The sequence below is a fragment of the Tenrec ecaudatus genome, chromosome 5, assembly GCF_050624435.1.
Source record: "Tenrec ecaudatus isolate mTenEca1 chromosome 5, mTenEca1.hap1, whole genome shotgun sequence".
Taxonomy (NCBI): domain Eukaryota; kingdom Metazoa; phylum Chordata; class Mammalia; order Afrosoricida; family Tenrecidae; genus Tenrec; species Tenrec ecaudatus.
Window position 1 is genome coordinate 167,431,597 of NC_134534.1, and position 24,099 is coordinate 167,455,695.

A 24,099-nucleotide genomic window follows, 5' to 3' on the forward strand; every position below is an offset into this window, starting at 1 on the left:
GTCCAAGAACGGGCACCTCACATCAGCACAAGGGTGCTCCAAGTGGAAAAACAAAGCGCTCCCGTCTGCTGTTTTATGGGCCCATCATGTCTGCAAGAGCAGTGTGAGACACTGAAGCCCATCAGATCCACTGCTGTGGAGACCGAGTCTGAGTCTTGGGGACCGGAGAGGACAGAGTACACCTGCTCCATGGAGTTTCCGAGATCGCAAATATTTCTGGGAAGAGGCAACACTTCTCTCCGGTGGGGCAGCTGGTGGACTCTAACCTGCTCACCTGTCAGCAGCCCCCAAATGCTTAACCTGCTGCACCACCAGAGTGCTTTTCGACATCTTAGAATCACTCATTGATACCTGGTACCATATATACATGTATGTATTTATTTACCATCTCATCCTTAATAATAAATACTCAAATGACGTAGGGATTGGGTTTTAAAGACTAGATGATCCCGAGAGGTAAAGGAAAGCTAACATTCTATACAAAAGAGGTACTAGATCCTGGAGTATCGCTGCTGGAAGGGGTTCTTCCAAATGTAGTCTAACCCCAAACCCGACTCACTTCCCTGACGTTGTTTCTGACTTATAGGGACCCTACAGGACAGGGTAGATCTGCCCTGGGGAGTTTCCGAGACTAACTATGTACGGGAAGAGAGCCTCATCTTTTTCCAGCCGAGCAGCTGGTGGTTTCCAACCGCTGATCTTGGCGGTTAGCAGCCCAATGTATAACCCACGAGGCTCCCAGGGCTCCGTGGTCCAACCCCCAGGGGGCGGCGGGGACATTTTCTAGGAATACGGCCGATTTTCTGCAGACTCCAGAAAGATGTGGGCAAACACCTCGTTAAGGGAGAAAAAGGGTGGACTAAGTTAAGGCTGGCGTAGGAAGCAAAAGGGCTCTCAAGGGCAGGGTGTGTCCAGGCCAGGCTGGTCAATCGCCCAGGGCACTGCGCTCCGCAGCTGCGACTCCTGCAAGGAAAAGCTCTGGGTGCGAATGCGGCTGGTCACTTCTTGGGTGCGCAGGGTGAGCCCAAAAATGTCCTCGTGGTAGCGTTGCTGATCCTGCGGGGGGAGGAAGGTCCTGCCTTGGAACCGGTTCGCAATCCGAGTGGGACTCCCGCCCGCCCGTCTGCCAGCCCCCGCCTCCTGGCTTCTCACCCACCCCGAGCTTTTTCAGGTGGCTCAGAACCGTGCCCAGCTCGCCCCCTCCGCTCGCGCGGAGCCCCTGGTGCTCCGCCCCCATCAGGCCCCGCCCCGGCCCCGCCCCCTCGCACTCTGAGCACGCCGATGACGTCGCCGGCCTCGTCCAGCTCCATTTCCCCCTCCGCCGCTAGGATGCGCTGCACCGTCTGTAGGACGTTGGTCGCCATGGTGACGTCGCCGCAGACAAACATGTGGCCACGCTCCAGGCACAGCACGCGGTACACCTCGGCGGCCAGCTCGGTCCGCAGCAGGTCCTGCACGTAGGTCTGAGGGGGGCGGGAGCGCGGCAGGTGAAGTCTCCCCACGGGTGAAGCCAACTATGGGGCGGGTCGGAGGGGTTCGGGGAGCCCAGGGGAGCCTAGGCTTGAGGTCGTGGTCCCAGTGAGGGGCAGGGCCCATGTTCTCCTGGGTGGGCTCTGAGGGGCTGGACGTAGGTCCTGGACTCCCCCCTTCGGAGCCCGTCGTCCAGGTTACCCCCGAGGGAGTGCTCAGGGTCCGCACCTTGGGGCTGTCCGGTTCCCGGGAGAAAGCGGTGAGAACTTGGTCAAACACCCCGCGCTGCTGAGCGTCTTGCACCTCCTCATTGTAGAGGTGGTCCAGTTGGGAGCACCGGCAGCCAAACACCAAGGTCATGGGGGCAGGCTGCAGTCCTGCGAACGGCACCCACCGCGGCACGCTCACAAGCCTTCTGGGGCCCAGCCACCCCTGCCCACTGACCAGCCCACGCCCTTTACAGCTGGGACAAACTTGGAGGCTGTTTGCCTAGAGACTCCATCCCTGACTTACAGAGAGGTAAACCGCAGCGCAAAGAAGGCTGGGGACAAGCCCCAGAGATCCGCTCCTTTGATTTTGTCTTAAAGCTGCTGTCTTGGAACTCTTTTCAGGCCCTTTCCTACCCCAGCCTTGCCTTCTCCCACACATTTAGCCTTCCTCTGAATTGCCACCTGTGTTTGTTGATGGACATGCACCCTTGGGCACCCTGAGTGTAAACTGGATGTCTTCCTTAGATCGTGGGACACACCTAGGTCAGCCCTTGTGGGGTACGGAATCCGCCTGGGGTCCCAGCGCCCTCGCCTCCTTTTGCCCGTAATCCGTTTCAACACCCACTATGTGTCCAGCATCAGGAATCTCCACCAATAGGGTCATTGTCCCTAGGCGTGTGTCTATCGGATCGAATGAACTTCACATTTGTAAGCCCCCTTTTCATCCTTCGTTCTATTTCCCTGCCCCATGAGAGTGAAACTCCCCAGGATTTCTAGTCCCTAGCCTCCAGACTCACCTTTGCTTTCTATGTCGTGCAGCCTTTCCTGCCAGAATCCCCGGAAGGGGGCAATACCTGTGCCAGGTCCCACAAGGATGCAGGGCAAACTGGGGTCAGGAGGCAGCCGGAAGGAGGGGGCCCTGGAGGGAGAGAGTTTCCATCAGGCCCCCTCCCCGCCTTGGCTTCCCCAACCTTCCTATCCTCAACAGCTGGAGCCCCAGAGAGGAGCTGATAGAAATGAATGACCATATATACTCGAGTATTAACCCACCCAAATATCAGCTGAGGCACCTCATTTTACCACAAAAACTGCATTGAAAATGAGCTGAAAAACTCGGTTTATACACGAGTATATACGGTAATATTGTAAAAGTGCTGACAACAGCACCTGGCTCGCAATAAGCACTATGTAAGTTTTTATGAAAAGAGCGGTTTTTGCAGGCAGTACTGGCTTGGACCTGCGGTTGCCAGAGATTGGACTGAAGGAACTAGAGTTTAAATTTAGATCAAAATGTAGAAAATGTCCTCAAATTGATTGTGGGGATGATTGCACTACTCTTTTAAAGACACTTAGACAAAAAAAAGAGAGAGAGAGAGAGAGATACTTAGGCCACTGAATTGTATGAGTTATATGTCAATAAAAACGTTTAAAATTTTGGATCAAAGACTATTTTGATGTCTCAGTTTAGGAGATTCAGAAATTACAGAGACGTGGAAGACAAGTCTGGTTCAATATGGGTCTGCTGAGTATTTCTTCTTGGCTGCTGGATGCAGGACTAAATCCCCAAAGTCAAAGACATGACATTTAAAAAAAAAAACCCACAGGGCCTTTTAGTTCATCCCAGCGCTGTCCCAGTGGGAGCTGTAGGTTCAGAGAAAATGAAGGAGTCCAAATTATTGAGGCCCCAATCAGCATGGAGGCTCAAGGAGCGTTCAGAAGTGGACTAGTCAGACATCCCACCCTTGCTAGTGTTAACTAGGTCCTCCCTGCTTCCAATAGCACCCGGCCGCACCCAGCGTGACCCCCACCGTTGTTTCTTATATTGGTCCCTAGCCTGCTGGGGCACTTTCTCCGGTCCCTGCTTGGACAGGCAGAGACAGTCTTCCTGTTGCTTCTTCCCTTCTCTCCTTCCTCACCTCTGCCCCAGCAGCGCCTCCTTACCCCCTGATGAAGCAGGGCACAGGGTCTCCTGTCTTGAGTTGACTCAGCCAGGTGGAGCAGACGCCATAGTGCAGTGGGCCCAACCCATCTGTGGGATTGGGAAGGACAGGACCTGTGAGCGCTGACTTCCAAGATCACCTCTACGGTCCGGTCCTGTCCCTCCTCCCCAGCCTCACCTTGGGTCCTGTATGCCAGCACAGCTACTGTGAGGTGGACCTCCCCCGGGTAGGCACTGGGTGCTGAGCTCACTGAGTAGTACCGGGGCTGCAGCAGGGGCAGCTGGGTGAGGAGCAAGGCGGCAGGCAAGGCCACGGATGGGAATTGCTCCAGCACTTCTAGTAACGTGGGGCAGCGGAACCACTTCCATTCCTCGTAGTGCCGGGGGTCCTGCAGGCAGAAGGGGGAAGGGAGCTTGAAACCCTATAGGCCTTCCCATTGACCTTCCTACTTGGCAATCCCTAGCCAAAAAACGTCTCCCACCAGCTGATCATTGAGACGATTTCTTCCCTTTAGTTCAAGCGAATGCTTCTCAGGCCCATGTCTGTGCCAGGCTCTTAAAGACCTTGAGAGGCCAAAGAGAAGTTCGTAATGCCCCAGTTGGGTCGTGGAGTGTCTGCTAGAGTTAGACAGCTAAAGACAGCATGGAAGGTAATAGAGGACAGGCCCGCCCTCCAATGCCACGTGCCGATTGACTTCCCTGGCCTCCCTCCTTCCCCCCACCCTGGGGTCGATGCCCACCTGGCTGAGGGCCTCCAGCTCCTGCTGTTCACTGGGCTCTTCAGCTAGGGTGCTGAGCAGTCGAAGAAGGCGGGGGCTGGGCGGAGATGTGATGTCCAGGAAGAAGGTCAGAGCCTGGCGCAGCGTGCACGGGGGCAGTCTGGGGTCTCGCACCCAGCCGGGGGGTGGACCACCTGGGGGTTTGTGCACAGGGGAGCTCTCAGGAACAAGCCAGAACTTGAGATGGTCTGGGCCGAGGACAGTTTCATGAGGGAATCAGTGGGATGCACTGTGTCCATGTGAGGGGTTTTTGAGAACTGGTCCTGAACAGTGATGGATGGGGAGCCTGTCTGGACAGCCTGGGTGAGTTTGGGGGGAGACTGGCATGGGTTGGGCTGGGTTTCTTGGCTCCTTATTTTAACCCAGGCCCTGGTAGGGAAGAGGTAGACTGGATGCCAACTACAGGCTAGGCTAGGCTGCCAGAGCACTCTTTGGAGGAGCCTAGAGGCTTTGGAATGTGGGTACAGGGGGGCCAAAGGAGAGGTTCTAAGACAGGAAGCAGGCCAGTCTAACGGGAGGTGGGCAGCGCCAGCTCTGCTCCCAGCTAGTACGGTCCTCTGTCAGCTCAGGAACCTGGTGGGCCCTGGGGCCAGAGGCAGGCAGCTGGGAGAGGCCGGCTGCCCACTGTGGAGACCATATGGTGGCCCTTACCAGGACTGCCCTTCTCCAACTGCTCCACTGCGATGGCTTCTGTGGGTGGCGGTGGGTCCTCCACTCGGCTCAGCAGGGCCTCGACGAGGCCAGGCCGGTTGGGCGGGCACACGCCTATGTGGTCCCCTGGCTGGTATTGTAACCCCTGCTGCCCTTCTGTGTCTAGCCGCACCAGGATGGTGGCCCGGCTGGGGGTGAAAGAGGGGCACATGAACAGAGGCAGCAAGGACCAGTCGATGGGAGAGGAGGGTCTGGGGCAGCTGGGGAGGGTGGGGATAAGCAGTCTTCCTCACGTGGACTTGCTGCTTTGCAGGTTCTCCACGGAAAGGACCGTCGCCTGGAACATTTTCCGCCTATGCACATGGATCAGGCCTGGGGGAGGGGGGAACAGAAGAGAGAGATTAGACTGCATTACAGAGCCTGGCACCCTGAGTGCCAGGTTAATGTGGGATCCCAGGGCCCCTGCATTGCAAGGTGAGGCCGACTTCACCTGGCAACAGCTGGAGGTCTTTGGCCTGGGCACTGAGCCTGTATCTCTGTCGCTTCCAGCTCCACTTGGGGCTGAATATGTCTCGGGCAGCAGCTTTGGCGTCTTCTCCCACACAGAAAGTTTCACAGGAGGCCTGAGGTGGTTGAGGGGAGGGGCTGTGGATGAGGACAAGGATCTCCCGCCACCAAGGAGCAGCCCAAGCAAGGGGTCCCTCGTGCTGGCTTGTAGTCCCCTCCTTCCACCCCTGGTGGTCCTGTCTTATAAGCCCTGACTTACAAAATGCCGGTTCAGCAGTTGTGCTGCTCTGCGGGAGAAAGATGAGGCTGGCCACCCCATAAATATGTGCAAAGCCTTGGAAACCCTATCCCGAGTGGCTTTTTATTGTCATCCACTCAATGGCTGCAGAGTTTGGGTCTCCTTCCATTTGATGGGGCCACAAGGGTGGAGGTGCACAGAACTATAGGGTCGGCAGCCCCCTCGAAGCAGGAGAGAAACCGTGAACCTTTATGCCACATTCACACTGAGGTTGGGCCCTGTCACTTCAGCACCTTTGTGGCTCCAAGGGCCACAGCACATCCTTTGGGTCCCACACGGGAGTGACTTATCTCGTTGGTGTTGATGGTTCGTGCCCCCAGCCCCTGCCTCCTTTCCTGGAACACAGGCCTGGTCATACAATAGCACTCGGGGAATGGATCTGTGCAGATCTTCATTCCAGTTCTAGTTTTTCTGCTTGCATTTTACATGCCCTCGCCCTCATCCTCAGCCTGGGCCCCTGGCGGTGTAGTGGTTAGGCCTGGGGTTGAGGCTTTCTCCTCCCATCAAGAGTTTCCTTCTTAGAAACCCACAGGGGGGCAGTTCTACCCTGTTCTATAGGGTCACTAGGAGGCAGAATGAGTGAGTCTGGATTTTGGTTTGACTCCTCATCCTTGGCTTGTGGAGATGAAATATGGTCTTTTATGGAAAGTCCTTAGCACAGATAGTAAGAACTCCTGGATGGGACACAGCTTATAGGGAGGCTCTGGCTGGTCTGTCTGTCCTTACACTGAGCCCAAGGGGCTGCTGTGGGACCTATGGGGCAGGTCCTGGGGGGGGGGTTGTCTATAGTAGATCTGTTTTTGGTCAGGCACGAGCTCCCCAGGATGGGCTGCTTCCTTCTCATATCACTAAACAAGGTTTTTTTTTGGGGGGGGGTGTGGTGGTGGTTTTATATGTCTTCTTTGGTCCTCCCCCTTCTGAGTGCAGACTCTTCTTGCCTTTGAATAATGTTCCTAAAATGTCATTTTGGCTCAATCCTTCTCCTGGCCCATCCCACAAGCTCCAGTGGTTCCTCTGGTCTCATCGTCAGTTCCCTCTTCTCTCCCAATCTGGTCCCATTTGTTTCTCTAGCCTGACTCCCTTCTCCCCCAGCACCCTCTACTTCCACCAGCAAGGCCCCTGCACCCCAACCTCCTAGAGCACCCTCCTCCTCGACACCAGTCCCAATCTGGTGGGCTGGCACTAACTCAGCCTAGGACAGTGACAGACCTGGAGGATGTGACCTTTTCTGACTTCTATGTTAGCCTCTATCTCAGACCTTGCCGCTGTCTGATCCTCTCTCCTACCTGCCTGTACTTGCACCCCTCCTTTGTGTGCCCACTAAGGGGACTCGGCCGGTGTCTGACCTAGGCTTCCCCCTGCCAGCACCTTGTCTGCTCTCCAGCAGAGCCTGGCACCTGCCATTGTTAGTGGAGCCATGCTGTCCACCACGCAGGACCAGGCTAGGGGAGCTGACCATAGTGGCTGGGTGTTGGAAGGAGCAGGAAGGGGCCAGGGAGCCAAGCAGAATCAGGGCAGCGGCGAGGCCTCTAGATGCAACATTGCAGATGGCAACAGCTAAGCTCAAGGATGTAGGCAGTGGTGAGAGCCTCCCAGGTTGAAGCCAGAACCAGGGGTTGGAGGGGGGAAGTGGGGTCAGATGTGAAGGACAGGTTCAGGGGCCCACCTGGAAGGCAGCCTGCGCCCAGCCGCGGAAGGCCTCCTCCTGGCCACACAGCTCATCCCCCTGGCCCATCTGCAGCAGCCGTTCTCCACCCAGCTCCTCCAGCCGAGTGTCCACAGCACGCGCGAAGGCACAGAAGTGAGGATATGCCCGGGAGCCCAGCCCGAACACGCAGAACCTGATGGAAAGGGAGCGGTCATGGGGGCCCATCCGGAACCAGCCCATGTTTGCCGGGAGCCTGCCTTCCCAGCCCTCCCTCCAGAAGCATACCGGAGGGTGCCCAGTGCCCCAGCACTATCTGTGTTACTGGACTCTTTTCTCTTCCGCCGCCAGGAAGAGACCAGGGGGTCTGAGCAAGAGACACTGTTGAAACGCATCTTGTAACTCCTGGCAAGAGAGGACAAAGACAGGTGTTCCCGGCAACCGGAGAAGGGCCTAGGCCGAGCCAGGGCCCCGGTGTCAGGAACAGCTATTGCTCTCAATCTGGCTCAGCTCCCTGTATCTCCAGAGCCAAGTGGGGATTGGGGTTGAAGACCAGCCTCTTCTGGGTCTGATCTGTCAGAGGCCCAAGGAATGGATGGGGGCAGGCTCTAGGGAGGAGGGTGTGTCTGTTGGAACCTTGTTCAGCAGGTGCCACCTCACCTGCCCTCTAGCCTTTTGGGAAAATGGCCTGAAGCACCGAGGGAGAGAGCTTCGAGCTTCAGCCTCCCTCCTCCCGTGTCTCCACACACCTCCCTGCCCTGCAGCCCCCTCAGAACTCCCACCGCCTCTCACTTGTGCTGTTCAGGCCGAGGAGAGTTGTTGTAGGGGCTGGACATCTCCATCAGCGCAGCTGCAAAGCTCTGCGGAAAAAGTGAGCGGCCCTTTAGGGTTGTCTGAGCTATTGACAGGCACTCAACTTTATGATCCTTGGTCATTGTCTTTACATTTGTCGGCTCTGTGAGCTGCTTGTTTTGTTTGTTTGTTTTTGTTTTTACCTTGTTGTCAACCAACTCTTGTGTACCTCCTTCTCCTGTGGAACTGCCCCTTGAGTTTGAATTGCCTGCAAGCCTTTCCATCAGCAGCCAAGCACACCAGCCTGTGTGACTATGAAGTGTCAAAGGCATCAGGCATCAAAGAACAAAAAATCCTATCATTGTGGATGAGGGGGAGTGTGGAGTGGAGACCTAAAGCCCATCTATAGGTAACTGGACATCCCCTTACAGAAGGGTCTTGGGGAGAAGATGAACCAGTCAGGGTGCAGCGTAGCAATGATGAAACATACAACTTTCCTCTAGTTCCTAAATGCTTCCTCACCCCCATTATCATGATCCCAATTCTACCTTACAAATCTGGCTAGACCAGAGGATGTACACTGGTACAGATAGGAACTGGAAACACAGGGACTCCAGGGCAGATGATTCCTTCAGGGCCAGTGGTGAGAGTGGCAATACCGGGAGGGTAGAGGGAAGGTGGGGTAGAAAGGGGGAACCGATTACAAGGATCTACACATCTCCTCTCTGGGAGATAGACAACAGAAAAGTGGGTGAAGGTAGATGTCGGACAGTGTAAGATATGACAAAATAATTTATAAATTGTCAAGGGTTCATGAGGGAGGGGGTAGTGGGGAGGGAGGGGTAAAAATGAGCTGATATCAAGGGCTCAAGTAGAAAGCAAATGTTTTGAGAATGATGATGGCTACAAATGTACAAATATGCTTGACACATGGATGGATGTATGGATTGTGATGAGTTGTATGAGCCCTCAATAAAATGATTTTTTTAAAAACTATTCCTACAAAATCATAGAAACATAGGTCAACACAACATCAAAATGTGAAGCTATTGTTCCTTGGCCTATCTTGCATTTAGGCCGATGCACTTCCGAGGGCATCTCTCTAGCCCTTTCCCTGGAGAGTTTCTGTGCTTTTCTGTGTACCTAACGTGAGTGTGGCAGTTCCGCCCATCCTCAGGGAACTCAAACTGTTCTTTTGAAATATCCTTTGGGTTTTGAGAACAAGAGAAGTCTGAAGGTGCCAAATTGGGGTGTTAGGTGGATGGGGTAAGTGTCTTGACAAATTCTCATAGGATAGCTAGCCCTTGCTATCCTAGAAGAATCAGCAGGTGCATTGTGAGGAGAGGAAAAAAAATCTTCAGCACAATGCAGAATTTAGTTTTTCTAATAACAACTTGATAATCCTGTGTCCTTGGAGGAAATCTATCACAATTACCTTTTTTGTTAAAAACAATTAATTAATTAAAGATTTCTCTTCTGGAATCCCCAAATTCAGTTGCCATCATCTTCTGAGCTGACCACCCTGCCTTGATTTTAACTGGCCCAGCCGATCCCCTCCACGGTCACAGTTCTGTCTGGACCTCTGTTTAAAGGCACCCTAAGGAGACGATGCCAAAGTCTGACTGAGAGAACTTGCCCGCAGCCAGCCACGGAGGGCAGAGCTGCGTTCACCCATTTTCTACTTAGAACAAACAAGTGCATGTCTGAATTGGAACCCCATGAGCAATGCTTTCTGCCTCACCTTAGTAGAGATTTGCCTCTTGTTTTGCCTATTTCCGTAGGGGAGGACTTAGAAATGGAGTCTCTGAGTCAGAAGGATTAAACAACTTAACAGAGGTAGGCAAATTGTCCTCTGGAAGGACCGTCTCAGGTGACAGTTCCACCGCAGGGCAGGCAGTGCCACCCATTGCTCATGCTCTCGCTAGTGTGATCGGCAGAAAATAACTTCCCATTCTGTGTTGCCGTGATCGCTAGTGGTACTGAAGGCTTTTATGCAATCCCTCCTTGGGAGCCGGCACTAAACCTCCATTGTGGCTGGGGGATGTGGAGTGATCCGGAGACTGTCAGCAGATGCAATCATCATGCCTGCTGCCATGAATGTGGCTCAGAACGACCTCGAGTAGACCTCCCAAGGAAAAGCAAAACACATCCTGGAGGGAATACCATCTAACTGTTCATTGCAGGTGTGTTTGGGCGGCCGTCTAGAGGCTTGAATGTACTGCTTTTAGTGTCTTCATGCTTTGTCGAGATGCACATTGCGTGTACAAAAGAGCACATCATAAACGTGCAGCTTTGCGGGGTGTTCCCAGACCGAACAAACCTGTGTAGTAGCATCAAGATTCATGTCCTTGAGGACCCCCCGTCCTCTGCAGGCTTTAACATACAAGCTTCCTTCAACTACTCTCCTGCCTTCTAACACCATGCATTCATTTGGTCTGTTTCTGAACTTCACCCCAATGAATCATATCCATATTCTATGTAGCCTTCTTTCCCTTTGTTATAGATTCATCTAGATTGTCGCGTGCAGTTCATCCTCATGGCTGTGTAGCATTTGACTCTATCACGATGGATCTGCCCAGTCTACTGTTGATTCTCATTTGAGTTGTTTCCAGTTGAACGTGGACAATCTCACTGTCAATATATTTTTGCTGTTGTCTTTCGTGAATATACCTCATTTTCTGTGGGATATATTCTGAGAATTTGTTCTTTTAACTTTTTAATTTTTTAAGGTAAAATGTGTATAGATTGAAACACACTAATCTGAAAGGGTACAGCTTGACTATTTGGCAGTTTTACTTTAAAAGGACGTTCCTCGCATAGGTATTTATCCAAGAGAAAAATTTGGTCCACAAAAGTCTTTTGTAAAAATGTTCATAACAATTTATTCATATTAGGCAAAAACTGGAAACAGCTCAGGTGTTCATCAACAGGAGAAAGGATATGCAAGGTGGGTATATTCTTACAAGGCATACTACTCGATAATAGGCAGGCATGAGCCAATGTAACAACGTAACAATGTGGGTGAGTGAATGTTCTGGGGGGTGAAGGAAGGCAGACATACCATCTGCTTCGGTTTGTATCCATGGTGGCAGAAACCAGAACCATGGTCAGTTGCTTTGGGTAGGAAGGCATTGACTGGAGGGCTTTGGCGTGGGGAATTAAGACGGAACTTTCTAGGGCTGATAGGGGTGTCAGCCACTTGGGTGCTACTTTTAGACTGAGAGAAAGTTAGAAATAATTTGATGTTCCTTGGAAAGGTCGATCAGACCCAGGGCTGAAGGGAACAATAAACAGATTTTAGGGTGTTTGGAGGGGCTCTTTAGGCTTAGAACAATGAATCTGGATTAGCGAAGAGAAGCCAGAAAGGAATCTAGCTTGAGACGGCCCAGAGACATAGAAACTTGGAACCCGATGGTTGGCACTAAAGCGGTTGCTGGCCATACTCTAGCTGTAGCTTGTTTGCGGGCTCCTTGTCACGTCGGCTCTGGTGAGCGCAAGCCGTCTGACAGGTGTTGGAGCCTTGCTTTGGTGAGGGCAGAGGTTTAAAAGCTGAAGCGGTCAGTGAGCGGGGTCTCCTCGTATTTCCTGGTTGGGCTTTGCGAAGGCCTTCACCCCCCAGCAGCATTTCCACGCTCTCACTCTGGGGCGTGGGCACCCGGAGCACCTTCACTTTGGGCTCTCCAGCCACCCAAGTTTTGAGTCTCCCAGTGTCCCCTTTCCTGCCCGACCTTACCTCGCCGTTCTCGGGTGGGTCGCCGTTCCCAAACGTGCTGGTCACCACCACCACCAGAGTCTCATGCTCCAGGGACACCACGTCATATTCATCCATGCACAGGACCTGGAAGGGGCAGCGGTGGGGTGAAGGGAGGGATGCTATACTCCTGGCAGGGCAGGGCTCAGGCCTCCTCAGGAGCCTTGAGTTGGGACCCTGCCCCCCACAGCTGCTCTTCATGGAGAGCCCCACCCCCGACCCAGTCTTCCCCGACCTGTCCCTTCTGGCTCAACCTACCTTGGGATCGAAAGCCTTGCGGAAGAGCCTCCCCAGCTGCTGGGCGTAGCTCTGGGCCCGGCCGGTCTCCGAGCCGTACAGGATGGTTGCCTTCACTCTCTTTGCCATCAGAGTGCCCATGAGTGAGGCTGAGATCTTCACTGCGCTGAGGGTGAGGGTGGGGCAAGGGGGTCCTCAGGGCCACGGAGGCAGGGCTTGCCCTGGCCACTGAGGCAGGGTCTGAATCCGTTCTCAGTGAGTCCTTTGGGTACTGAGGGGCGGTTAGCTTCTCCAGACCCCTGCCCTGGGGCTCAATCCTAGGTGAGGGGGTGGGGGGGGCAACACTCCTAGGGTACCTACTTGGCCACTTCCTTAAAGGTCTTTTTCCTGGTGATGCCCGTGCCCTTGGCTGTGCTCCCCTTCCAGGGATCTGGCTGCAGAAAAGGGGCGGGGTGGGTCAGAGGCGAACAGAGAGAAGATTAGAAGCCCGAGGGCTGCTCTGGGTGAGTAGGAGCCAGTTCGGGTGGGCACCTGGTAGTGGAAAGCCGGGGACAGGAAATAGTTGACCATCTCTTGATGGAAGACAGGTGTGAGGCTGCCGGAAAGAGGGGGCACAATCCAGACCCAGTCAGCTGGGCACCCGCCCCTCGCCTTCTGCTCATTCTCCAGGTGCTTCATGAAGGAGGCTGTGGCGGCATGGTGGTCCACAATGGTCACTTTGGCCAGCTGGAGAGGGGAGGGGGGAGAGAGGACAGGCCCAGATGCAGCTGGCACCCCCCTTTCCCACCTTCACCTCAGCTGCAACTCCAGACCACAGACACACCCACATGCACGGTCAGGTGCAACGCTTAGTTCAGTCTTGGTATTCCCTGCCCTCAAACCCAAAATAGCCCAAACTCGAGACTCCACGGACGCATTCAACATCCGCTCCCTGACGAATTACTAGACTTACTGGATAAAGGTATTGGGGCTCCCAGGACACAGTGGGTCCCCCAAGCCACTGTACCCAGGACCCCTGGGAAAGCACCCCTGCAAAGCATCAGACCCCAGCCCATGGCGGCGGGTACAAGTAGGCTCCATATTGCTGAACTACATAGGTCCCTAAGTACAATGGGATCCTTTATACATCTCAGCCCTCCCCAGTGTATCCCTCTCTCTGCCCCAGCTCCCTAGCGCCCCGCCCACCGGCTCATTCAGCCCACACACCTGGTAACTGTGCAGCACGGCCAAGTTAATTTCCACAGCCGCCTTGTCCTTCCACAAAGACGAAGTTGTCCGTGTGTCCAGGTCCATGCAGACAGCCACATCCTGGGAGCAGGGGTGCATGTGGGATTGGGAGGGCCACCGGCCATAGGGAGTGGCAGAGAACATCATTCTTTCCAACGTGGGAAGTCAGGTGGTCATCCAGAGACTTGACTGCCCAGTTCGTAGGGTCCCAAACTTATTTGGCCTACCTCTCTTTCTCAGAAGACAGTCCTCGGTGCCCGCCCTGGCCACCACCCACTTTGGTTCTCTAGCCCAGAATCCAGGAGGAAGTGTATGCCATCTACTTTTGCAGTGACCCCCCTCCCACCTGGATTGTGCCAGTGCCACCCCCTTCCCCCCAGCCCAGGGGATGGTATCACCCCCTGTGGGAAGCATTGGTCCAGTTGGTTCTGGTTTTTGCCTGTAGAGGCACCCCAAAAGAGAGAGGGTACTTAAGTCAGTCACTTATCTATCTGGCTTTAATGTCTCACTTCTCATGGCGGCCTAGGTTTGAGAATCAGGAAAGCTGCCAATCTTGGCCCCCTAAAGAAGCACATGCCACTTGTGTTCCGACGCACCCTTTCACCCCAGTCCTTGGGGAGGTCCTAGGCCCTCAGTCTCAATTCTGCTTTGGTTGGGGGACAACTCTCACCGGACCTTCTCTCAAAGCTGGTCCTGGGATGGTGAGACTGGCAAGTCCCGGCCCTCCCACCCCTCCAACCGCCCTACTCACCTCTAGAATGTTGTAGCGGTGGGGGTCACACAGGTTTCGAGTGCCAATCTCAGTGCTCATGTACCAGCCGCTGAAAGGAGCCGCGGGGAACTCCAGCCCCCCAATTTCCAGCAGCATGTTGGCTACTGCCGGGAGGGCATACCAGCGCAGGCCCAGGGCTGCAAACCACTCCAGCCTGGGGCGGCATTGGGACCGCGAGTCAGGTCCAGGGGGAGCCCCACCTGGCAGACCACCCCTTGCCAACCACCTCCTCTTGGACCCAGCGTTTCTTGTGCTTACGTGGGGTGCTCCAGAGGCACCTCGAGGACCAGTTCGGGGGGCAGAGGGAAGACTTCTGGCGGCTCGTCGGGGGCCTGGAGCAGCAGGGGCAGCACATCAAACCGGCCGTGGCCTGGTGTCCAGCCATGCTGGATGCAGAGCTGCAGGAAGGGCAGTGGTGATGGCTCCGTGTCCTGTCCCAGCCCCACTCCACTCAGCCCTGACGCGCACTGTCACCTTCGCAGTCTCTGCCTGGGGGGGACCCCCTCATGTGCCCACCTCAGTGATCTCCACATTGGCTGGGTCGCCGCGCACAGAGCCATCCTGCTGCCTGTAGCCCGCGTAGCGCACCAGCTGACTGTTCCAGATGCGGAAGTCTCCACGGCCGGGGGTGCGTTGTGGGAACACCGTGATGGCCGAGCTGTGGAGGGAAGAGTGGGCTCAAGGCTGCTGCCCCTGCCTGGGACTGGGAGGCGGGGACCGAGCTGAGGACAGTCACTCACCGAATGTTCCCACGGTTGGTGCCGTACTTGATGTGGTTACAGATGTAGGTGAACATCTCCTGAGCAGAGCTGCAGTCTCGGGCGTCAAACACCTGGGCCCACCGGAAGGAAGCAGGGAGGGAAGCGCCTTGAGCCCCAGCCCCAAGGGAGATGGCAGCCCAGAGTTCTAAGGGAGGGTCTCCCCAGGCACCTTCCCAAACGGTGGGCTTCGCTCAAGGTGGTCATGACTCTCCTCCTCTGAGAAACCTGCCTGACCATGAACCCTCACACGGAGCCCCTCCTGCCCTGCCCCCCCCCTAGCCTGGCCAGCTCCTTGTCTCTTGTTGTTCAGATAGGCCTTTGCCTATCCCTACAGAGGCGCTGTCTCACATACTTTGGGCATGTTAGCAGGAGAGACCAGCCCTCGGGAGAAAGGACGTCGTGCTGGGGAAAGTAGAGGGTCAGCGCGATCGAGGAGGATCCCTTGCTAGAGAAATGGACACACTGGCTGCCTCCCGGGCCCGAACATAACAGTTGTGAGGAGGGTGCCGGACCAGGCCACTTGTGTTGGAATCGACCAGAGGGCCCCTAACTACAAGCGAGCCTCACTGGGTAGGAGGAGGGACCAGGTTCCTGCCAGCCTGGCTACTAATGGGAAGGCACTTATTTCTCCTGATTAGGTGACACCCCCAATCAGCGGTGATGGGGGTGGGGGTGCTGGTAAGGTGGCCTCCAGGTCCCCTGGCATTCTGATGCTTGGAGAAACCTTCTGAGTGGGGGCCCAGGAGAGAGCTGGGGTGCCCCATCCTGCCAGAGGGAGGAGGACCCTGGCACTAAGGACAGAGGTGCAGTGTCAGCAGCTGCCTGGGGGCTGGGGGAGGGACATAGTGGGGAGGGATCAAGGTTGAAATCAAGCTTTGAACGCTTAAAAGGTTCTGCCAGGGTCAGATGGGGTTCTAGTCATTCAATCCTCAACTCCTTTGGGATTCTCTAAGCCTTGTGACTTTATTTCAAATCCTTCGGTTGCCAGTCACAGCTAATCCGGCCAAGGTCATAGAATCCATTCCCCTGTGAGGTGCCTCCTTGTGGCCTTGGACTAGCTCTGAGTCCTGGAGGAGGGGCTGGGTGTGAGGGGATGCCTGGGCAGTCTAGGTCACATGGAAGAAGTGTGAGTCCTTTTCAGAATGGGGCCCCTGCCCCCCTGAATCTACCTATACCTGCCAGGCAATCGCTTACTCGGCAAGCCCAGATCTCCCCTCGCACCCTGACTCTTCCAGTCTGCCTTCAATGAATGGGGATCTCCCCCGCTGTTTGGGCCCATGGGAGAAGTCTCAGAAGCTTCCCCCCCCCCATCTTTTGGGCCCTGGCCCCACCTGGGGACTTCCCCAGCAAACCACACCTGCAACTTGCCCCACTGGATGCGGCCTACACATCGGGGGGCATTGCGCCAGGCCTGCTTGGCCCCGAACACCAGTTCACTCTCACGAAGCTGGTAGGTGCCCGTGGCTGCCACCTCAGCTTCTACCTCCTGAAGTCGCTGCTCGTGGGCCTGGGAGCCGCTCCTGGGGAGAAGGAAGTTGGGTGGGGTGGGGAGGGCACACAGGACTCTGTGGTTTGGGGACTGGGGAATGGCAGGACTGGGCACAGGGAAGGGGACCCTGCAGGTCCCTGGTAAGCTCCCACCTCCTGATGGAGCTGTAGTACTGGTGGATGAAGTCCCGGGCCTGCTGGAGAAGCCTCTCGGGGGATGCGGGGTCTAGGGATGCTTGGCTCTGCAGTTTCCTCGGAAACACCAGGGAGCCCAGGCAGTGTCTTGGGGTGCAGGGTCCAACCTGAGACAGAATGGGGTGGAGGTGGTGTGGGGAGTAGAGAGCACAGGGCCGGACCAGGTCAGAACGAGGTCTCCAGGTTGAGGTCTTGAGGCAGGGGGTGGGAGTAGAAATACGGGTGAAACTGGGCTAGGTCATGCAGTACTTGGGCAAGGGCTGGAGGTTGAGTCACCAAAGGTGCCTGAAACTAGGGGCTTGTCCTGCCACCTGGTCTCAGTCCTTGTTCTTTTCACACCTCATCTCCCCTCTTTAGAGACAGGGTCCAACTCAGGGAACTTCCTGCTCAGAATCATGGCTGAGTCCTCGCATTGAACCAGCAAACCTAAGCCCAGCCAGCTCGGGGCCCGGGGTGGGGGAGGGGAGAGAGTCTTCACCCAGACCTCACCTGGTGCGCCTGGGAACTCAGGGTGTCGTAGGTGATGCTCCCCTCTTCCCAGTTCTTCACACGAGGGAACTTGGGCCTCTCCGGGCTCCGGGTTAATGGGGGGCTGTTGAGAGCCAGGGATAGGATCATGAAGGAGGAGCTTGCTCCCTTTGGGCTTTCTTCTTGCCTCTTAGTGCCCAGTCAGGTCACCCACTCTCACGTGGGGTCCTCTGCCTTCTAAGGGTGGTATCTGTCAAGGGCACAGCGGGGGAGTCCATGCCGACTCATAGTGACCTTATAGGACAGAGCAGAGCTGCCCCTTTGAGTTTCTGAGACTGCAACTCTGTGCAGCACTAGAAAGCCCCATATTTCTCCTTCGGGGGAGCTGGTGGTTTCAAATCTCTGACCTTGTGGTGAGCTGCCACTCAACGCCGAGCCACCATGTCACCAGGCCTCCTTAAAGCCAAGGGAGGCAACAGCCAAAGGATTTCTCAGCCCAGATCTCTGCTGCCCACTCACACCCTCCTGATAGTAGTGGATCCTGTGAAGGGAAGCCTGGGAGCTTATCACTTCCTCCCAGAGCCGCCAGCCCCAGGGGAGGAAGGGAGGGACTCAGGCAGGGTATGCCTCTTTGCTGAGCCTGAAGCCCCTCCCTGTGGGGGCTCTGGACCCTCTTCTGCAGCCCCAGCCTGGTCTCCTTCCTGTGCCTCCTCTTTCCCACCTCTGTCCTAGGGAGGACCCTTCCTGGGGCTGGGGCTGCAAAGCTGGGCAGGGCTGAAGGTCGTCTGGAGGAGCGATCTGGAGGGAGAAGGAGCCTGATCTCCAGTCCCAATGCTTGGGCCTCCTCAGGCTTCCTCTCAGGCTTAAGGCCCCTGGCCCAACACTCCCACTTCCACGAGCCCCATCCTAACTTTTTTCTTCTCCAGTTAAAGAACAGTTACTACTGTTTGTTGATGGCCTGTGGTGAGTGAGAGATTGACAATGATCTCGTGGAATCCCCAAGCCCCAGCTCCCTCTGTATGACAGAGTGGCTGTGACAGTATTTCCCATGTGGGTTTCCGGGACTAGGAATGACGGAAGCAAAAGCCACTTTTTTTCTCCTGTGGAGCGGCTGGGGGTTAGCAGGCCAATGACTTACCCTCTACGCCACCAAAGCGGCTTCTCCATGGACTGAGCGGTTCCATGTCCCCATTTTACATTGCCCAGGGGCAGAGAGAGGCTGAGTAACTTGCTCAACATCGCATAGCTCCTTGTGGCAGATCGAGTTCAAACTCTGGCCTGATTTCATAGCTGGGCCTTTTCACCCACTTTTGTCTGTCTTCCACCACCCTGACTGCTGCCTTAGTCGACCCTTCGCCAGCCTTCTAGCCAGTGGTGGTTACCCGGCCCTCCCACCTCGAGGGGAAGCTTTGATCACACACCTCTGCCCACCTGCTCCAAGCAGCAACTGCCCTTACCTGGGGTCCGGCGAAGGCGGAGGCACAGGTGCTGGCGCCTGGCTGGGCTCTGAGGCTGGTGAGACCGGGTCCTGCTTGCTGCACAGCCCAAAGCCCAGGCCCAGGCCACAGGGCGGTCTGGGCTCCTGCGCTACACTCTTCAAGTTGCCCATGTCAACGGCTCTTCAGCTCTGCTGCTCTGAGCAGAGCCCTGGCTTTTTCCTTAGGAAGTAGGGAGGGGGCTGGGGGTGCAGTGGGAGGGGATTCTCCAGCACTGATTCTCGCCCCGCCCCGTCCCCTACACAATGGGACAGGAACCAGCCTGGTTGGGAGGCTGTGCAGTCATGGCTTCATGCCCGCTGGCCCACAGGGTTGGGGCTGGACCTTTAGCTCCGATGCGAGAACTACAGCAGATAAGGGGGTGCCTGGTGCCTGGCAGAGCCCTGGGGTGAGTGTAGGAGCCGGGACAGGAGGAATGGCAGAGAGGGGACACCCTAGAGTAGAGAGACCTAGGTGGCAGGCCTCCCACCCTCATAACTCACCAACCATTTCCCGAAAGCCAAACAGAAGTTAGACCTGTATCAGGAGCAGACAGTGAGGGATCCAGACTCCTAGTGACTGCAGGGACCACTCGGGCCACTCTAGGCTCTCTCATTGACCACACCTTCCCATCTCTAAGTGCCCCTGGACCGCCCATTCCCAGGTCCTCTTGGGTCCTTGAACACACTGACCCAGCAAAGACACAGTGGCCTTTTTTCCTGGAGTCTGGCATCAGGGTATCCCATCTCTTCCCAATTTACTGGAACCCCTGCCACTCCCGCTCTTCGCTCTCACTCAAAGGGGGGACACAAAAGAGCAGGAAGCTGCCACCCAGAGTCTCCACCCCCACCTCGTCCTGCAGTGACACATGCTTCCCAGAGGCAGTAGGTCATCTGAGAGACCAGCAATCAGGGCTGGGTCTACTGGAAGAAGCCTTGGGGCCGAGTCGTGGAGAGTGTGTGGGAGATGGTGGGCTACCGTTCCCCCAACGCAGGCCACGTGCACCAGCAGGCTTTAAGTACCTCCAGCACTTGTCCTTGTTGCACGATATATAGTTTTGGAGAAAGGCCATGCTGTGGGGCCATCTGGGACTGTACCCCGGTGTACCCCATGTTCCTGTCCACATGAGAGACTTGCTGCCTGTCTGGGGCTGAGGGGTGGGGTGGGAGAGTGGAGTGGGGTGAGCACACAGACACAGGCCTGGGCGCTGAGCCCGGATCCTGCGGTCTCACTTTCACCACTGCTGCAGGAGATTGCGGAGGAAAGCCTGGCTTGGTTTCACCCCTTGGAATAGCCCCTTTCTCCAGAGTTCAGTTCAGACAAGTTGATCTCTGTCCATGTTCTCTCCCGTCTTGGGGAGTTTGCTCGTGTTCCATCCGAAGCCCAAGGCTACGCCAACACACTTGCCCTGTGTACACTGCCCATGTGCTCGGCTCTGGAAAAATGGGTTTCCTCTCAGCTTCCCAAGCAGGCCTGGCACCAGGAGCACCTCTCCCGCTGGGGCTTGCCTTCTAGCAAGAATCTGCCAGGGAAGGGCAGTGACCTTCCCTGACCGTGCCAGGCTCCCAAGAAGCCTGGTGAGAGGCTCAGAGTATGTTGGGATTCCTTACAATCCTTTCCCAAAGGGCCAGAGATGCAGCAGGCCTTGAAGGCTCTCGTCAGCTGCTCCTGGGTCCCTCCTTCCCTTCCCTGGGCAACACCTTAACAGGCATCTGTGCTTTCCAGAGAACCCAGTTGCACAGCAAGTTCCTCTCCGAGACCTTAATAAACGGCTCCTGCCCGCTCCCCCCTAAGCAGTTCTTGGTCACCCTGGCCCCGTGTCTGGAATGTCCCATTCCTCTGACTCTTTCCCAAGCTAAGTGTGTCCTCTGGAAGGCCCTGCCAGGTCTGCTCCCTTGGGGACATTCTATGGGGCCCGATGCTGCCTCTTCACTGAGTAGGTGTTTCGTCAACATCAATCCATTTAGTGGGAGATGTGCGCCCACCCTTCCAGGAGCTTGAAGCTGGGTGCTGGAGCCAGTGGGGAAGGCCCCCTGAGAAGGAGTTACTGAGACTAGGGGTTTCTGGGCCATGAGGCTCAAGAGGGAGTATTCTCTGGCCACAAGGGAAGTTGGGGGTGGGGGTGGCCTGTCCTGCAGGCATTGAGGGGGGGGCTGTGGGACACGGCTGTTTGGAACTGCCATTGGATCTGGGGCTGCACCAGCCACCGCAGGATTCTAGGAGAAGGGGAAAGCCCCAGCAAAGGCAGAGTGTGGGAGGTGAGAACTGTCACAACAAGGACTCTCTCCTCCTCACCATGCTGCTGGGCTGTGTGTCCCCATGTGTCCTGTGCCCACCCGAGGACTTGGGCTCAGCAGTGACATTTCTGAATGGTCTCCACTTTTATATTGATGGCGTGGGGATTTTCTTCTCCCCTTTGGGGACCTCTTCCTGGTCTGGTTCTGGTCCTGCCCTCTGCCTGGCTCCCGTTTTGATCCTGCCCTTTTGTCGGTTCTAGTTCTGGCCCTGCCCGCTGCCCGGTTCTGGCTCTGCCCTAGACTTCTGTCTTGGTCTTAGATGACCGACTGCTTTTATGGACATCTTCATTCTGAAGAATAACTGTAGACCTTCTGGTTAGCAACGGAGCAGTTTAATCAACGTGCCCTCAGAGCGCCTTCAATTTCTGCGCGCGCGCGCGCGCACGCACGCACGCACGCACGCACACACACACACACACACAATTTTTCAGACCCTGCAGGGCAGACGATCTACTAATAGATCATTTAACTTTAAAATGTAGAGACCATTTGCTTGGGAGCCTGGTCCTCAGGCTTCACAAAGGGGCCTTCTCTGTTTCCTCTCTCGGGGAGGGTGGCCCCTGGAGCACATCGCATCTTGGTGGGCCCTTGGCAGTGAGGTGAGATCCTCCCTGGCTCCTCAGACACCCTCCTGCCTCCTGCCTCCTCCCTGTCCCTGGTCAGGTTTGCAGTGGGCACGCCCTGCTGTGGGGGCCCCTCTGCAGGGAGTGCAGGCCCTTGGTGCCTTTGAGTAGGTTGGCGGGTGCTGTGCAGGGGGAGGGTGGAGGGTGTCAGGAGCGGAAGGTCCTGACTCTTTATAGCCCAACCAGGGGTTGTTCAGTGAGAGCTGGAAGTACCCCGCCCTCCCGACTGTGAGCCGATTCCTTCCTGCCTGCAGGCAAGGACTGGGTGGGGAGTGGAGAGGAAAGGAGGGAAAGGAGGTGGGAGGTGCAGGAGGGGGCCCTTCCTCTGCCCAGGGAGACTCCCTCCTCCTCAGGATATAACTCATGCTGTGCTGTGAGGTTGGGAGGGCAGCGGGTTACTCAACTTCCAGGTCAAAAGGTTTGGTCTTGAAGTTTGGGAGAGACAGTGGGCTGAGGTCTGGGTAGCTGGGACATGTGGTGATGGAAAGAGGGAAGGCGTTGCCTGTCTTGAGCATCTTGATGTAGCCACAGAGAGGCAGCAGAGAGCTGCTGAGAAGCAGTTGGAGGGAAGTCGGGGCTCAGACTTCCCCAAACAGCTCGAGTGCTGGGGTTCTGGGCAGTGAGGGGGAATCTGATGGGGCAGGCCTGTGATCTCCACTTGGTTAATGGGTTCACACCAGCCCATGACTCATTTGCATAAGCATGAAGCTTTTGCTAGAGACTGGAAGGAACCCACCCCAAGGGCAAGTCTTAGGCGGTTCCCTACTTCCTGTATGGACCCGGGTGGTGAATTGTACAGAAGACCACAGAGAGCACAGCTTGGCCGTGGCCATGGCCATCCCGCAGCGGCTGTTGTGAGAGTGGTCGTTCTAGCAGTCGGGGCACATGGGGAGGAGAAGAGGGGCCCCATCTCATTTATGGGTCCCTGTGGGGGTAGCCAACCCCCCACAACTAATCACGGGTTCGGTAGGTGCCATTGTACGGTTGAGATATATAAGGATTATAGTGAAGTCATAGAGAAATGGGAGGGATGGGAGAGAGTGAGTAACCTAAAGAAGTCAGACACATTTCATAGTAGCATGCTCGCCTCAGCTCCTCTTGGTGGTCCATGTGGAGGTGGGAGGAAAAAGCTCTCATGAGGTTTTATTTCTAACCAAAGGTTATATATCTTTGGGGGCATGTAAGGCCTCTGATTACAGATAACAATCTGCATCATAGGAAGGGGTTGTAACACAGGCAATACAAGCAGTAGGAGGGGGATGACCTGGGAGTGTACACACAACAGTACAGGGAGGGAATAGGAGTACATGTGTGGTAAGATGGGTGGACCCTAGACTCAATATAGTAGCCTAACCTTAGTCACCCCTGAGTGGTCCCAGGCTTGCCTTCAGGCTCTCCTTCAAGGAAACAATATCAGAAGGGAGTGGGTCCTACTTAGGATGGGTCAGACTATACAGTCTGGTTGCTCTAGATGGCTGGTACCCTTAAGGAGAACAAGCTCTGCCCTACTTTCAATGACCTCCTAGTGGACAGTCATTTACCATGCATATCAAGTAGCATCGTGGGTTTGGCATACATTTGGGGGAAAGGGCTTGGGAGAAATCGTTCTGTATCCCACAGGTCCCTAGGGCAGAGCCAGATGGGGCAGCCTGACCTGCCTGGCTCTGTGCAAGAGACTCCTCTTGCCTCCTGGCTCCGAAATATGAAAGACATGTGGATTAGAGGTCTTTGAAAGCCTTAAGACTTTGCCCTGGTAATGAAAGGAGACTCTGCTTTGGGGAATGTGGTAAGTTACATCATTTCATGTCATCATGATGTATAGAATGTAGGGGTGGAGTCTAGCTTGTCAATCAGGTCACAGTTTCTGGAGGTGCCTCCTTGTAGTTGTGACCTTCTCAGAGGGAGGGTCCTGGGAACCTCCTGCTTGCTCTTTGCCTTCACCTTCCTGCTGTCGAGGCCCTGCTCTTGAAAACTGCCCGAACCATGTTGAGGCCTGTGGAGCCTTGGGATTGGATCCACAAGACTTTGCACCCACCAGCCTGTGATCTTCCTGCTTTCTGCATCGTTACATGTGGCCGTGTGAGTTTGAAGAGGTATTTATGTATTAGTATCAGACTTATGGACTTGATCTGGACTCGGCTGGGATGTTTGCTTGATATATGAGCTGGTATAAAGACTTCTTGATATAAAGCTCTCTTATACATATGTGAGTGTCCTTGGATTTGTTTCTCAAGTCAACCCAGTCTAACACAGGGAGCTTCAGGAGGATTTGCATTAACATCCTGAAGGGCAATTTGGGTGTCTCCAGGCTTTTATTTCCTTTAAGGATTAAACTTCTCCTTCTGAATCACCTCCCTGAAGATTCTGTGCTTGTGGAGTGTGTGAGTGTGTGTGTGTGTAGGCACTCTTGCATGGCAATGATCCTAGAGGTGGGGGATGGTGGAGACTCACTCATTCACTCACCTTCTTATCTTGTGTCTGCCCCTCTAAAGCTAATTTGCCTGAGAACACTAGT

At 55.4% G+C, this 24,099-nt stretch overlaps 1 protein-coding gene across 1 annotated transcript; it reads right to left on the minus strand.

Moving 5' to 3' along the window:
• Window positions 1-894: 894 nt before the first annotated feature.
• On the minus strand, window positions 895-18,798 carry NOS3 (nitric oxide synthase 3). The gene is made up of 26 exons (XM_075550787.1): window positions 18,647-18,798; window positions 17,211-17,313; window positions 16,680-16,828; window positions 16,396-16,558; window positions 15,018-15,109; window positions 14,794-14,935; window positions 14,536-14,675; window positions 14,257-14,431; window positions 13,485-13,586; window positions 12,810-13,004; window positions 12,639-12,712; window positions 12,300-12,444; window positions 12,024-12,128; window positions 8,291-8,358; window positions 7,787-7,903; window positions 7,520-7,694; window positions 5,539-5,671; window positions 5,342-5,420; window positions 5,049-5,236; window positions 4,359-4,531; window positions 3,797-4,007; window positions 3,621-3,708; window positions 2,477-2,598; window positions 1,699-1,847; window positions 1,269-1,463; window positions 895-1,056 (listed from the first exon to the last, which is right to left on the minus strand). Exons 1-26 carry the CDS (start codon window positions 18,796-18,798, stop codon window positions 895-897), a joined length of 3,597 nt encoding a protein of 1,198 aa, XP_075406902.1.
• Between the last annotated feature and the right edge of the window lie 5,301 nt (window positions 18,799-24,099).

What these genes read in the sequence shown, in the direction of transcription:
- NOS3 (XM_075550787.1), bottom strand. Translation starts at nt 18,798, where the DNA reads ATGGGCAACTTGAAGAGTGTAGCGCAGGAGCCCAGACCGCCCTGTGGC. An exon ending in CCTCGGCCTGAACAGCACAA is followed by an intron (nt 7,904 to 8,290) that starts GTGAGAGGCGGT and finishes CTCTCTTGCCAG; the next exon opens with GAGTTACAAGATGCGTTTCA. An exon ending in AGACCTCCAGCTGTTGCCAG is followed by an intron (nt 5,421 to 5,538) that starts GTGAAGTCGGCC and finishes CCCCTCCCCCAG; the next exon opens with GCCTGATCCATGTGCATAGG.